This window comes from Rattus norvegicus, chromosome 7 (genome assembly GCF_036323735.1).
Source record: "Rattus norvegicus strain BN/NHsdMcwi chromosome 7, GRCr8, whole genome shotgun sequence".
NCBI classification, from domain to species: Eukaryota; Metazoa; Chordata; class Mammalia; order Rodentia; family Muridae; genus Rattus; species Rattus norvegicus.
In genome coordinates, this window is record NC_086025.1 from 111,653,448 (window position 1) to 111,668,991 (window position 15,544).

Consider the following 15,544-nt stretch of genomic DNA (forward strand, 5'->3'; position numbering starts at 1 on the left):
CTTTCCTTAAGTTTCTCTTATCAGGAATTTTATCACAGCAAAGTCAAAAGCAATTGATAGAGTGTCATTTGAGTCCTTCGACCTAGTTATTCCTCAGGGACATAAAGTAATCACCTGTGGACTCAGCCCCTTCCGTTCTGCTCTTTAAAAGGCAGTTTCTGCATCTTTAAAATCCCCTGCGCCATCCCATCCCCTTGTAGGAAAGGCACAAAGACTGAACAAGGTGGCCCACGTGACCACTCGGTACCAAGCAGGCAGGAAATATCAGGGCGTGGTCCTTCGCTCTCTCTCACTTTTTCTACTATACCCCCACTGCTGTCCGGAAAAACTTGCCAAACCAACACCCTACCAGGCCTGGGTCCTCCCTACAGGTGGTGTCCGATGGGTACAGCCTTTATTGTTTCTCCAGCATTTTCCAGAAGAGTGGTGTCATTCGAGGGCCATAAAGGATGGGGGAGTAAAAAATAACATAAACAAACTGAACAGAAACCCAGGAGGGCCGCGAGAAGGGCTGAGATGGGGCATGGGGGGTGGAGAGGTGGGAGACCCAAGCAGTCAGCGCCACTTAGCTTTCGGCCACCAGAGTGGAGAATTCTGCAAAAGAAAAGAGGACACACTATTATTATCGCCGGCAATCACCCGCACATCTGCCGTGCAGCAGTCATCTTAAACCCTTCGCTTACAATACCCCCTTGGGCTTCAGCTGCCACCATATTGTTTATCACCAAGCCTAGTCTCTGGAACCCCCTGAGGTTCTGGCCCGCCAATTCCTGTCACCTCTGGAAATGCACCGTTGTGAGATCAGTGAGCGGTTTAGGCAGTCTACCCAGTCTGTGTATAGGACATCGGTGTACGTCACTCCTCATATGTCACCCTCTACCGAGGTTACATAAATGTTAACCCCAGGGAGGCTGGGAGAAGGGCAAAGGGACTCTTCCTGCTCCTGTCACATTGTGCAAATATAAATAATGCTTTAAAAATTCAAATTGACCACAGCAAGATCAGCCGTACCATGCAGCTGTCCCGGCCCTGGCTCTGTGATGGGGACAAAGCCTGGAACCTGGGAAACAGACACCACACCCTCCTGTCCTCAAAGCAGTGTCCCTGGATGTGGTAATCCATGCATGTGAAGACACTCCTGGAATCTCAAAAGGATCCTGGACTTAATGGGGAGAAGCACTAATGGGGACTCAAACATTCAAAGAATATCCCCTGGGCAGGGGTCAATGGACCGGTCTTCTCAGCCAAGAGTCCCCAGAGCATGCAGGACTGGAGGGGGGCTGGGTTCTCTTGACCTGTCTTTATCCTGTTGTTAGAATTCTCATTCACACTGTCTGTGTTGTTCCCATTGACAATCTGCAAGGCATTCACCAAACGTCTGTGTGGGAGGGATCCAGGGAATGTTACCTCATGGAATTCTTAGAATTACCACAGACAGACAACACTCTGACTGCATTTTACTGATGGGGAAACTGAGGCCCTAGAGTTTAACTTTAACATGGTGACACTCATTCTCAGAGCCCTTCTTTCCTGGGGAGATTTGTGACCTCCCTTAACCCAGGTATAAAGTGACAGACATCCTGGCTCAAATATCACCACTGCTGACTCTGTCTCATTAGCCCATTTTTGTGACTTCACAGTCTCAGCACAGCATGCTACAACATGATCTCATTCATCTAATTCCTTATTTTTGCTGACCCCTCCCCCATCTCCCTGGTTTATCCCTTTCCCAATGGCATAACACTCTTCAGGTGACAATAATTGGATGCTGAATGAATGGATGGGGGGGGGGGGAGTGAAGGGTGGTACACAGGTGATTCCCATTTTACAGATGGAAAACAGAGGCTGAAGCAGTCAGGGTCAGATAAAAAGTAAAGGACAGGGCTGTAATTTGTCCTCTGGCCTCATAAAGTTCCTGAGTGAGCCCCGCTGACCAGGTCAGCGGCCCGGATCCTGTGAAGAAACAAAATTCCCCAGTGTTGCTCACAGGATGTCAGAGGGGAGCGAGGCTTTACAGTCACACCAGGGATTATGGGCTCCTGACTCCTCCTCAGCGAGACTCCTCTCATCTCCTGCCCATGAGCTGGGATCAGAAGAGAGCTACCTAGGATTGGGTGAAGCCTAGACAAGATGGGGCAAAGCCGGTGTTGGAAGACCAGGGGGATTGCTGAGGGCTCAGCAGAGTGGGAAAGTGGGCTTTTGGGAGCCCGATAGTATGTTTTGGATCTGTGAGCTTTCCAAAAACCCAGTACATCAGATCCCGGGATCTTCTGTGAGAAAGCTAGGATGTCCTTAAGGCCACTGAGCCTGGCTTTTAGCAGGGAACGCAGGATTCTAATTTTATCGTCCCTCCGCCCTAGAACCCTGATCAGAGTGCTGTAGACAAACTGAAAGCAGGGCCAGTGTACTTCAGGACTCCATGTCTGCCTCCGGGCAACACTCCTAGGGCCTGCCAGTCAACTAACAGCTTTCTGGGCAAAGGTCTCCGCTAAAACATACCCTCTCACCCCAAAGAAAAGCAAATGGCAAACACAGAGACCTTGGAAGTCTAAGTCAACAGATTTGTCATCTGGGTCCCAGAAGTAAATTGGGTGTAGGATGTTGGAGGTGCGATCTGTGCTCTGCCACTCTCTTGGTCCTTGGAGCAGATGTCTCATTCCTCCCGTCCTAGCTAGAAGGTGTCCTCCCGGTCTAACTTGGTATTCGGAGCAAGCGGGGGTTGGGGGTGGCGAGCAGGGAGGACAGGCACCAACAGCTCCTCTCCTCGTGAGTTTGGCTAGACTCTCCTGTCTCCATTTCCTCTTCTTTAATGTGGAGCCCAAGAGACCAGCTGCCTCTTGGGGCTGCTCATTCCAGCTAGCACCATAGCTCCCCTCACAGCCCTGGTGCAGAGAAAGCTCTCAGCTCCTGGAACCTGCTGTCCTTAAGCCACTTCTATACCTCAAGCTGCTTGACCAACCCACAGATGCTCGACTGCTCCCCAGCGCAGCAAAAAGGGTCTGCCATCTTCATCTGTCATTGTCACTCCCATTGGTAGTGTGGATCATCATCTGTCCCCACTGAGGCTTCTACCCAGGACCTCACAGCCACCCCAGCCTGTGGCTTGTCCCATTATTACTGGCTAGGTAGCTATGGGCTACCAAGGCTCTCTGAACTTCAGGGTTCTGCTTTGTGAAGTGGGAATAAGGCCAGCTCACACAGCTTTCCTGAGGAGCAGCCAAGGAAGTACACAACGGTACTTGGCACGTTGGTAACATTTGGTAGTACCACCTCTGTTGGACCTCCCCAGCACAACTGGCACAGGAGCTGAAGTGTAGTTACCTCCTATGGCAGTCCCCAAATCAAGGTCAATCGGGATGGAGTCAGACCATCTGGGAAACCCAACACCCAACAGCCAACCTGGCGTAAGCTCCTGACACAATCCGAGTTAGAACCCCACCTCAGTCTCCTCACCTGTAAAATGGGGACAGCTACAAGGTCACGAGAAAGACGTCATGGCACACAGAATGAGTACAACTAAGTCAGTCACTGATGAGGTACAAAGGACCTGGCTCCTTTAGGAAAATCTAGAACATTCTTTCTCCCAAAAGATGTATAGGAACAGCACCCCCTCCCAGGCAACCCCCTGAGGACACTTTCTGATGTCTTCCTTGTCCAATCAGAAAGAGAGGGAGACACAAGGGAGCATGGCAGGATGGAGGCAGCGGAGGACAGGCCATTCTGCTCTTTCCCTTAGGAAACTGAAATTAGCCTAATTAGGGCTGTCCCAGTCGTGGGTGCTGTGGGGATGGGACAAATTTAGAAGCTCTTGACAGGTGAGGCCAGAGAAGGCTGATAGCCCCGAGTGAAATTGAGACCCATGGAGTCAGCGTCTGGAAGGTCTGCCTTCCCTCCGTTCTGATGACCATAGCAAGGGCCGGCTCCCGGTTTATCACCTCACCTCGCCTCAAAATAGCTCCAGGGCTCGGTTTCTTATAGATGGGTGCCGCAAACAGGATCACTTTCTCCTGCTGCAGAATGAGGAGGCAGGGTCACTTGGGGTCAAGCCAGGCAGCTACAGGGAGGTGGCATCAATAGTCCTGGGGACTCGTTCTCTGCCAGACCAGACCAGCTAACCCATTCTGTCCTCACTGGCTCTGACCCTCCTGATATACATGGGGAAACCGAGGCTGGGTCTCAGCTGTGAGGAGGCTAACGGAGGCTCTGATCAAAGACGGATGGGAATGGCCCCGCATCTGACTCCAGCTGCAGCCTTAGCAGCAGAAGGAGAAGGGATAAGTAGAGAGAGGACGTCTTGTTCTGCCCTGACCGCTGCTCCACTTTTCAAGAGGCCGGTTACATAAGTAGCGCTGCGTCCCCTCCCTGCTCCATCTAATCTAGCGCAGCATAAGGCTAGAGCTAGCGGAAGTCCGCCCGGGAATAGAGGAGCAGATTGCTAAGTACGGAAACATTTATAACTCCAAACGCTCAGCTCGGCTTTGGGGAGGTAGCGTGTGGAAAGGAGACCCAGGTCGCTTCCCACCAAGGGCATGCCCTGGCCCTTAACATTCACTGGGCCTCAGTTTACACACCTCTTCTAGCGAGGACTGCAGCCCTTGTCTCCTGGCCACCGGGTGCTGCTGTGAGGTGCAGTGAGACAGGGCCAGACACTACCCACCTAAGGGCCGTGGGCTGGCCCTCCTGGGTATCCTCATGTCAAGTCCCACAGAGCAGACAGGTGGGGAGCAGAGTGAGGCAGGGGTCCTTCCTGCCCTTCCTGCCCCCTCTCCTCCTATCTCACTCTTAGTTCCATTTCTGTCCAGATTAGGATTTAAGTCCCATTAGAGGGAAGAGTAGGACGGCTTATAAAGCCAAAGCAAGAAGGCTGAAGGTGTGTATTTACACCAACTTCGTGGATGAGGGAACGGATGCCCAGAAGGTGGAAAGGTCAGGCTGTTTTCGGGGTGGGTGTCTCTGCACGGGAAAGTTCTGATTCTTGCCTCCTGTGCCCACCCCAGAGGAGGCTGCTAAGGACGCTGCCAGAAGGAGCAGAAAGGCTCCGCCCCTACACGGACAATATCTACGTTTTCAGCCAAAGCAGCAAAACCCAGAGCACAAAGCACAGGGAAGCGGAGCCATCACCGGCCCTGGGTCACAGGCGGAAGGATGCCAACTGTGAGGCATGTGGTGGGCAGATCCATCTAAGACTCAGTGGGCAAAGAACAAGCGTCCATGCTTCCCAAGCCTCGGTTTCCCTGTCCGCACAGAGAACGAAGCCATCCTGCAAAGCTCTGTGAGGTCTGAGCTGGACTGGGAGACATGGCTGTAGCGCCCTGGTGCACAGGAAACGGGCTGGATGGTGTCCCCATCCCCATCCACTGCGCGTTCCTTGCAGATCGAGTGTGGAAAGCCAGGCCAGGGGCACATTCTGTAGAGAAGTAGATAGCACAGGGTCCTGGTGGGACCGCCAAGCTCAGCCTTCCTGAGGGATTCCCTGGTACAAACCTAACCTTCTAGGTTTCATGGCTTCACTTGTAAAGGGACTAGCAACAGCCCTGGTTTTCTAGAATTACTGAGAAGCCCCAGTTTTGTGTAGTTCCTTGGTCCATCAGCACTACCCTGTAACTTGTTAAAATTGCAGGTACTTGGACCCCACTCAGCAAGCAAACATTTCATGAAGGCCAGACACAGACACACCAGTGGCACGGTCTTCTCCACTTCTCAGCCATGGATCTCAGGCTGGGTTGGTCCCTCTGGTTCCCACCCAGAAACGTTTGCTAGCTAGGCTGTTGTCCTCCCCCTCCCCACCCCCCCCACTCCTGTGGCCTCTCTCTCCTTTTCTGCGTCCCCTCCCCCTCCCTGCTGGGTCCCAGCGGTTTAGGGTGGCCATTAGCGATCGATCACTTCTATAAATGTCTTTAAACTTCCTGGAAGTGGCCGCCCTAGATACAGAGTCTGAAGGCGCGTTGCTATAACTGTGTCTTCCTTCTCCCTTCCTGCAAGTGGGCTCTCAAAGAACCACATAAGCATCGTTCTCCTTGGAGAGAAGGGCTGGGGAGAGTGCCATTGCTGGCTCTGTATTCCCAGAGTACCCGTGGCTACAAGCCCCTAGCCCCCTGTGCATGCAGAGCCCCCTTTTATATGCTGAGTTAGGCCTGCTTCTCCCTGCAGCCTTGCAGGATATGTATTCATCATCTGTCTCATCTTTCCTTCACTAATTGATTAATCCGATGACTGATTGACTCATTCATTCACTAGTTTATCCCCTCATTCATTCCTTTCTCCCTTCTCTCATTTGTTCCCTAAACAACTTTCTCTTTTCTGCCACGGTGCACCAGGCCCTCTTCTTGGTGCTGGGTTGAGAACAGAAGAAGGGGTAAAGAAGATGTTTAGGACCATCCAAGCATGGTGGAGAGAAGCAAGTCACAAGGCAAGTATCTAATGCCATCTTATGCTATGCGCTTGCTAAACTCCAACAGCATCCCAGGCATGGAACAGGCAGCAGGACGCATTGCTGCAAGCAAAGAGATCAACACTCATCTTGACTGTCTCCCTCTTCCCTGCCTCTGAACTCCACTATTCCTGCCTCTAAAGTGGGAGCCCTAATGGCGTCCACTTCACAGGCAGCTAAGAAGATGGCGAGGATAGTGTCTGGTGCATAAGAAAAGCTATGTGTGACTGCTACGTGTTACAGCTGAGCCCAAGTCCTGATTCAAGGTCTTTCCTGCAGTAGAAGAACCCCAAGGACAGTATGGCGATCTAGCCTTGGTTCTAAAGATCAGGGCGGGCCCTGTGACTTGCCTGGGTCCAGCAGAAGTTGAAGCATCCTCAGGCTGGAGGTGGGGCTCAAGGTTCTCTGGTCACAGAATATCCTGGGCCCCAGAGAAGGATTCTACCTCCTCCCATGCCACTTTTGTTTGCCATCATTAACCCTTCTCAAGCTGGGTTACAGAAGTGGGGAGGCATCTTCACTAGGGAAGCACAGGCTAGGGCCTCATGCCACAATGCCACCCTCATCTCGTCTCTCCTCCCTGCTGTCCTGCTCCTCAGGACCCTGCAGGGCTACACAGGCTGCACAGCTTGGTCCAGGCCTCTGCTGTGCTGTCAGATGGATGGTGGTTGAAGTCTGGATCTTGAACACAGTGTGATCTTGGCCCTCCTGAGCTGCCTTTTCTGGGTAGATGTCCTCTCTCACCCCAGGAGAAAAGGAGATAACACCATACAGCCCAGCCCAAGACACAACACACGTCCTAGTGAGTAGCTCTTGACCACTCCCGGCAAACCAGTCTCGTAACCATCCCTAACCATTCCCGTCTCAGTGGGTACACTGGTGCCAGGATCATGCCTGGACCTGCCCCTGCCTGCTGAATCCCGACCTGTAGCATTCTAGCCTCTGACTTCTATGTCTCAGCTGCCTGAACCTCCAGTCTGCCTGGCATGGACCAACATCCCTAATACCAAATCTGGAAATCTGAAACCCTTTCGGGGCCATGGCTACACTACGGGAGTTCTCTAAACTCCAAACATGTCTGGAGTCCAACACACCTTTGGTCCTGAGCTTTTTCATTATGGCAAATCCAGACTGAATGACCGAGTGTGTGTGTGTGTGTGTGTGTGTGTGTGTGTGTGTGTGTGTGTGTGTGTGTGTACACAAGGCCATACTTGGATTGCAGCTAACATGAAGGGCACATAGCCGCCAGTCATTGGGCACTAAACTGAATCAGCCCTGGCTCTGCCCTCAATGCTCCCATGTTCTCGTAGTGTTTGATCCCTGAAGCCTCAGCGCAGGGTTATAGGCCTGCCGTTCAAGGATCCCTTATCAGGACACAGTGCTATACCTTTGTCCTAATTATTAAAATCTTATATTTACAGATATTTAGCCTGTAGGTACAAATATGTTCACCACATGAGTGCCTGGTGTGACGGACCCCTCAGAAGTGGAGTCACAGACAGGTGTGAGTTGCCATGTGGGTGCTGGGAGTTGAACCTGGGTCCTCCAGAGGAGCAGCCAGTGCTCTTAGCCACTGAGCCATCTCTCCAGCCCCACTTATCTTGATTTCACCTGATGGTAGGCACCGCGTTGCCTATGAGTGTTTTGAAAGAGTTTAGTTGGCTCTTTAAGACCCAATATGGCAGAGAGCAGGGGAGGCAGGAGAGAACCAGGTCAAGGACTGTCCTGGTTTTCTTCTTCACTTAGGTTGGCCAGCTTGAAGACCCTGCCTCCAGCTCTGAGCTGCAGCTCAGAAATGAGGGTGGGGGCAAACCAAGTTGCAGGGGAAGCCAGGGCTTGTCGTGGAACTGAGAAGAAAGGGTATGGATGTGGCTGCTGGCAAAGTCACTAAGGGCTGTCAAGCTACTAAGAGTCTTTCCTGCACTTTCTGCTCAGGTCCCTCAGAAGGCCCCTCCTTCCTGCTGCCCAAAGGAACAACAGCCAGATCCTGTGGCCGAGGAATCCCCTGCACTTGAATTTCATTCTTGCTTTCATTAAAAATCTCTTCATAAGTGTCTGAGTACCTTCAGAATGTCATACTTTTTCCGCAATCTGTGTCCACACCACTTACAGGTCCCAACAGGAGCTCATGCCACAACCCAAGTGCCAGCCAGGCAAGAGAACCCAGGTATGGACAGGGGATGTGGCCGAGGTCACATATCGTGAGGAGCAGATGGCTAGTGGAGTGTGGGAGTCAGGACTCTCCCCTCAGGCAACAAGTGTTTCTAAGTACTTGGTTCAGTGTTCGGATAGACCCCCGGGGATTCAAATGCAAATGCTATCTAGGCCCCCATTCTCACCCCCTTTTTAGTTAACAGGCACACAGAAGTCACTTGCTATATGCTCTGCTTGGTCCTGGTCCTAAGCACTTTACATGTTATGCACACACTACATCCTCACAGATTCCCCATGAGAGAAGGGCCATCATTCCCCCAGAGATGAAAGCGCTGACACCTGTAAATGTCCTGTGACTAGAAAGACTCTAGAAAGGCTGGGGTCTGAGTCCCAGGGGCACCTACACAGTTTCCTTTTATGTTGGCAGAAGGGGCTACCCCATGAGCATGTGGCAGAACACGCTGCTCAGACACCCTCAGACTAGACTCGAAAGCCCCGTCACACCCCATGTCCTAGCTCTCTGAACCAGGCTAAGAGCAAAACCATCTTTTTGGCCCTCTGCAAAGTGTCACGAAGCTAAGGAAGCTGACAGTTCTGGGATGCGCCCCACAGAGGACAGGCGGGTTGACCAAATAAGGATGTTGGGGAGTGGGCCAGCAGGCTGGTGCCTGGGCTCCAGCAAGGCTGCAGAAGCCTTTAGTGCATATTCTAATTCCCAGCTGGAATCGGGTGCTGGCTGGCTGTTTTTTCCTGGCTCTCCTACAATGGTGGAATGAATTTGAATGAAGCCAAAAACCTATCTGAGGTTACAGGACACCAGGGTGAGACGCCACTGGGGAGGGCAGTAGATAAGGAATTTCCATCCTTGGAATCTGATACTACAAGGGCCTGAGGGTCCTGGGGGATCAGAGGGCCTATCTCCTCTAGTTACAGACATGAGTCTCAGGTTCAGAGAAGGACAGACACTGCCCAAGGTCACACAGCCAAGGTAGGCAGATCCTGCATTAGAATCGAAGCAAAAAAGAAGCAGGAAAATCTCCAATTCTCCCTCCCACATCCCTTCCCCAACAGGAAAGAGGTGGGGTATTCCTCATGGGTTGTTCAAATTTTGGAAAACATATATAGCTGCATTTTTCTGCCTGGCAGACTTGGACTTGGCAGAATTCTCTGACCCACGGGCTGTCTTTTTTCTTTCCCCTCCTCATCTCCCATTTCTGTCAACAGACCAAAGTTTCAACAGCCACATACCCCAGAGTCCCAGTGTTCCCAGAGTTACAGTCACGGCTACCTACCTTCAACCCCAATCTTGCCATCCCCGTCCTTGTCTCCAGCAGCCATCAGCGTCTTTGTTTCCTTAGCAGACAAGTCTCTGGCATCTGAGGAGAAGCCCTTCAGAATGGACCTGGGGGAGAAAAGGGAGGAAGGAAGTCAGGTCAAGGTCATTGGCAGAACCTCGACGGATGATGGGCTGGCATCCTTGCAGGGCAGGGGGCACTGGGGCAGGCAGCAGGAGGGGGTAAACCTGTGTGCAGCTGGGTTGGCCTGGTGGCATGGTCTGGTTTGCCTTGGTGGGTGCAAGATGGGTGATGGCTCTCTACACAGGGTTGACCCCAGTTTAGGGGACACTTGCCTTTATTTATCCAATAAATATATAAAAACTGGAGTCACTGTGGTGATTGGAATAAGCTTTCTGTGTAAATGAGGAAGAGGCAAGTTCTCACAGACGACCTCATGCTCATGTATGATGGAGTGATGGACACCCAGACTGAGGAGGCAGGGGGAAACCATGCCTCCTACTTGGGTGATGGAGGAGTTGGGAGGCTCTCTAGAGATGTTGATACATGGAGGATGAGGAGCACTTAGCATGTACGTGTGTACATGCACATCCATGTACTTGTCGGGTGTACATAAGGAGGTGGAAGAAGGTTCTAGAAGAAGGTGCCCTTGGGGTAAAGTTTGGAGGAGAGACAGAATAGGTTGAGGGAGTTCCTACTTAAAATGCATCACTGATCACCTCCTGCCTCCTGTTTCTAACAAAATTCAAAGCAGTTTTGACTGGAAAGTAATGGAAGGCACAGCTGGGTCATCAGATAGAGGCCAGGTGGCTGAGGCGGGCTAGGGCAGAGGGCTCTCTGCCCATAGGGGTTTACCACCTCCTCTGAGCTTGGCTCCAAGGACCCTGAAGACCCAGAGCTGCCTCTGCCTCTCTGGTTTGCCCAGAAGTTGCTTAGCTGCAGTTCTGGTCCAGAGGTGTGGGGTCTGCAGACCAGACCGTGAAGGTGCCTTTCAGTCACTCGGAAATCAATGACACTCTGAGGAGAATACATCCTGCCTTGCTTGCGGTGGGAGGCAGCCAGAATAAGTGCTCCTTCACTGGTATTAAATTATTAAGTAACTCCATTTCCATTAGCGATATTAAGTGGCTATAATTTAACCTAGTTAGCTGCACTCTGGGCTGAGGGTTTGACCCTCCAGGAAGCAGGAAGTACCTTTCCCTGGTGCCTGGGACATTGTCCTGCAGAGACAAATCAAAGCCTCCTTGCTAAGAAGGGTGGAAGGGAACGTGGGTAGTTATCACTGGGTTCTTGCCCCTCCGACCCCTGCCTCCTCCCCCTCCCCCCAACCTCAGTTTACCCCAGCTCATCCTCCTCAATGAAGCCACTTTTGTCTTTGTCCAGAATGTGGAACACCTTCTTCACATCATCCGCACTCTTTTTCTTCAGGCCCACCATCTGGAAGAACTTTTTGTGGTCGAAGGAGTCTGCAGCTGTTGGGGGGAAGGAGGAGGTTAAAGAAGGACAGGGAGGGGCATTGGGGAAAATCAGGGAAACGGATGTTGTAGCATTTATTAAAAGGCACCCGCATGGTTGTGGGGAACAGGAGGGCAGAGGGAGCTCAAATAGGGAAGGATGCTCTGCCCAAGGTCGTACCTTCCTGTTTCCCCCACACACATACCAAGGAACCACATGGAGACTGTTGGCCTCCCCGAGAACTGTATTTCTATGAAGTCTTTTGGGTGAGGGCTCGGGGGGCTGCGCATGGGCAGACGATGGATGCTAGGGTGGATGGAAAAGCAACTCTCTCTCATGCCACATACCATTGTCAGAAAATCAACTCTGAGAGGACACGTTTCTATCAAGGTCACATCATGGGAGGGGGAGGGGAGGACCCAGAAGTCCTTCACAGACACCGAGACCCATCCCAGAGGCTGGAGGTGGGATGAAGGACTTTCAAAAACTCAGCTGAGTTTCATCCTCAAGGTGACAAGGTGGTTTAAGGCACTGTAAGCGGGTTATCACAGTGCTCCCGGAGGGAAGGGGGCTTTCTGAAGCTTTCTGTGTGTGCTTGGAGGAAAATGAGACTAAATAAAAAGCAGATGGTGTCCCCCTTGGTCCAGAAACTCTCAAGAACTATGGTCTCCCCTCAGCCCAGAGTTGGAGGGAAAAAAAGTTGCTTTGTCCTCTTACACACCAAGGTAGGGGGCACCCAGAGCTGAGGCCACCTCAGTTCTTCTCCTGTGCTGGACTGGGTGATCTTATACAGATTTCAGCCTATCCCAGCCTCAGTTTCCCTACCTGGGTGACAGAGGAAGAGCATCTAAGCTAGAGTCCCTTCAGGCAGAAGAAAGAGAGCACACAGCGGAGTGGGTACCCCTCTCTTGGACTACCTAGAAGGATTGGATGCTGGGGTACTTGATGGGGAGCAGCACCGGGCTGGGCTGGGCAGGACTGGGTGCCTGATGCAGAAAGGTCACTGTGCCCTCAGGTCTGTCCTGGGAGGGGATCTCCACCAATGGGCTACCTTCCAGGAAAGTCTTGTTGGGGAAGGGAGCTGAGGAAAGGGGTCTCTTGAAGAGAAAACTCAGACTTGAGGGACCCTTCTACACTTCTCAGAAGGGAAGTCTGGGTCCTTGCTTCTTCCCACCCTGGTCTTCATGCTTGGTCCTGGACCCCCTGTGAGACCTCCTAGAGAGGCCACTTCTGCGCCCTCAACTTTGTGTGGCTCGGCCGGGGAGCATAGTCCGTGCAGCTCTTGGAAAGCAAAGGACCAAAGAACCAACCCCGAGGATAAGGGAATGATGCATGGGGGAAGAAACTGGGGAGTCTTAGCAGAGGGATGCGGGATGCCCCAGGTACGGGAAGAGGGCAAGGGGGACAGGGCCGGGCAGGGAAGTGCACTGCTCACCAGTAAAGGCTCCTATCGCCTTCTTGATGTCCTCAGCGCTGAGCAAGTCTGTCATCGACATCCTGCAACTGTTTAAGCGGGCAGAGCAAGTGCGAAAAGATTAAAAAGTGTTCTTCTCATCCTTTCTGCTCATATGACCAGCGCTGCAGTGTCGCGCGCCAGGCGCACGCCCGCCCGGCCTGGCTCCGCGCCAGGGGGCGCGGAGCTCCGCACACAGCTCAGCAGCTCAGTCCCGGCGACACCTTCAAGCTGAACGGGTCACACGCCCATGGGTTCCTAGGCATTCAGGGGGCTTGATCAGGATCCCGCCGTCAGGGACCATCTTCTGATCTAAGGTGCCACCAGCAGACACTGGAGAGTTCTGCTGCTGTCAAGGGCATAGGGGGAGGCAGCGAGGCTCCCATCTGGCTACTGGATAATGTCCTCTCGCTGGGGAAAAATAATGCTGACCAGCCTCTACCCCAGTGGGGCCCCTTGGCTTTATACTCATTGTCTCTCGTGCCTCCAGTAGCTCCTGTCCTCTGTCCTGGATGCAAATTTATGCCGGGAAAACTGAATGCTTAGAGCTTGAAACCTGAGCCACAGGACCCAGGGAGGAGGTAGCCCTACTATCAGACCTCCGTGCTGAGAGAGGCTCACTGTCTGGGTTCCATCCCTCACCTGACCGCATTCTGAAACTTGATTTGGTTTCAGCGAGGAAGACACCAGTTTATCTGTCAGAAGAACCTTTTCTCACACTTCCTGCTCTCCATGGAATAGCTACCCACTTTTCAAGTTGGCCGTAATTGGGTGATAAGGGTTGATTGCATCAGATCATACTTTCTAGACTACCAGGTTTTGTGATCAGAGTGTCTCCTCTGGGAACCAGGTCACTTCCCATGTCATATGACCAGAGTACAACGCTACCATCTTCCTCCCAGATCTCCCAAAGATTCAGATCGTGGCTAGCAGCCTTCCAAGTGAATGAGCACGAGACACACACATTGAGTTCTAAACGTGAGTCACACTGAGTCCCTACATGACCTTGAGCTAAATAACCTTTCTCTCTGGGCTTTGGCCTGCTCGTGTTGTGTTAGAGATGGGTGGATCTCTGTGTGGGACCTGAGGCAGGTGGGCAGCATCTGGGATGGTGATGGTATTGGGAACCAAGGGACAACTTCCCAGCTGCCCAGTAGCTCAAGTTGCCTGACAACTTGCTGTCAACACTGTCTCCCATGACTGAGCCCTGGAAGGCTGCCCTTCCTGGAAACCTTAGGAGAGCCTGGCTCCAGCTGCCCCCTCCTGGTGAGTCAGCTTCTTCGGGCCAGAGCCTGCCAGCTGGCCTCCAAGGCTCTAAGACCTGACTTCATAGCTCTGGGCATGAGGCCCACTCCAGACCCCCCAGCTGTCCTGGACCCTTCAGCTGCCCTAGCTGTCCTATGGCTCCTATCTCAGTTGACTCAGTGTCCTCAGCCTCTGTCCCTTGTTCCCAGCTGGACTTCGAGTACCAATGAGCCAGGCTTCTGTGTATAGCTCAATGTCCAGGCTCTCTCTACCCTGTAGCCTCATTACAGCATCTGTTTCTCCACCTGGAGACCCTCGTGCCATAGTGAGCCTGGAGTCTCTAAATGCCTAAAGACCCATAATATGGAGACAATGGCAGGGCAGGGTCAGCTTATTGGTGTGACTTGGTGAGCTGTGAACCTCCTACCTACCCTTCCTCATGCCCAGCCTCAGTCCTACCGTGCATCTGAGCCCCATCCTGGCTCTTACGGTAAAGGTTCTCACTGTTTCCCCCTGGCTCCTCCTCTTCTCTCTGTTGCTGAGTCCCCAGCAACTGAACCTCCCTGGCTGGGCCTGAGACATCCTGAGGATGCATGCATGTTGTCCTCATAGCCAATCAACTCCTCACCCAAGTGCTTGCCTCCCACCCTCTGCTCCCCTGATAGAGCCTGTAGACCTCTGTAGACGAATGGCTCTGCCTCTTAGGTCCATCAGATAGAGAACTGAGGTCCAGCCTTGGGATGAGGACTTACTCAGGCTACGCAAGAGGCAGGGAGAGAACCCAGGAGTCCCATACTCCACAGCCTCCATATTGATTCTAGAGAAATAGCGGCATGGCTATCCCTCCCAATTGGCCTGATTCTGCCTTCTCCATCCTCTAACCTCAGAGACTACCACTTACCTTGGATGACCAGAGGTCAGAGCCTATATAGAAAAGCTGGGCTGGTGGGAGATCCTGTTGGGAAATGAGACTTGTGGTGGGACAGTCACTTAAATAGTCTACAGCCTTGGCTATTTTGGGAGGTGGCGCTCCCCCAGCCCCTGGCCCCCTCCCCTTCCGGTGTCAGGTACTCCCCAGCCACGGTGCTGGGTGTCTGTATCACATTCACCCCCATCCAGGCCTATTGAGCCAGGCCTATTAATAACCCTTGGCCTCTACCTCCCTACAGCACCCAGCAATAAGGTCCAAGCAGGGCACACCTCTTGCATGAAGCCTTCCATGATCACCTTGGGTGGCAGCCACACTTTGTTCTAAACTTGCAAGGAAAGGAAGAGGGAAGGAAAGGAACAGAGGTTGCTTGGGGTAAAGGGACTAGGTCAGGTCCCCTACACATACTGTGTCTTTACTGTACCCTGAGACACTGTGGGGTGGGGGTACCTCCCATGGCAGTGATGTGAGTGCTGATGTGAGTGATGTCTGCAGCATATAACTCTGGCACTGCACTCAGGACCCAGGCTGGCACTCCCAGGCAGTAAGTCAGTGTCTGGCGGAAGGAGAGCCATTGCCCACCT

The 15,544-nt window shown here is 52.6% G+C and overlaps 1 protein-coding gene across 2 annotated transcripts; it reads right to left on the reverse strand.

Annotated features, from left to right (window-relative positions):
• Nucleotides 1–372: 372 nt before the first annotated feature.
• Nucleotides 373–15,022, reverse strand: Pvalb (parvalbumin). Of its 2 annotated transcripts, XM_006241929.5 has the most exons (5): nt 14,934–15,022; nt 12,770–12,837; nt 11,219–11,351; nt 9,877–9,986; nt 378–594 (listed from the first exon to the last, which is right to left on the reverse strand). In XM_006241929.5, the coding sequence occupies exons 2-5, from the start codon at nt 12,828–12,830 to the stop codon at nt 566–568; spliced, it is 333 nt and encodes a 110-aa protein (XP_006241991.1). In that variant the 5' UTR covers nt 12,831–12,837; nt 14,934–15,022; the 3' UTR covers nt 378–565. The 2 variants fall into 2 exon arrangements, with proteins under 2 accessions (NP_071944.1, XP_006241991.1); NM_022499.2 differs by lacking the exon at nt 14,934–15,022 and having other exon boundaries at nt 373–594; nt 12,770–12,842.
• Nucleotides 15,023–15,544: the final 522 nt, after the last annotated feature.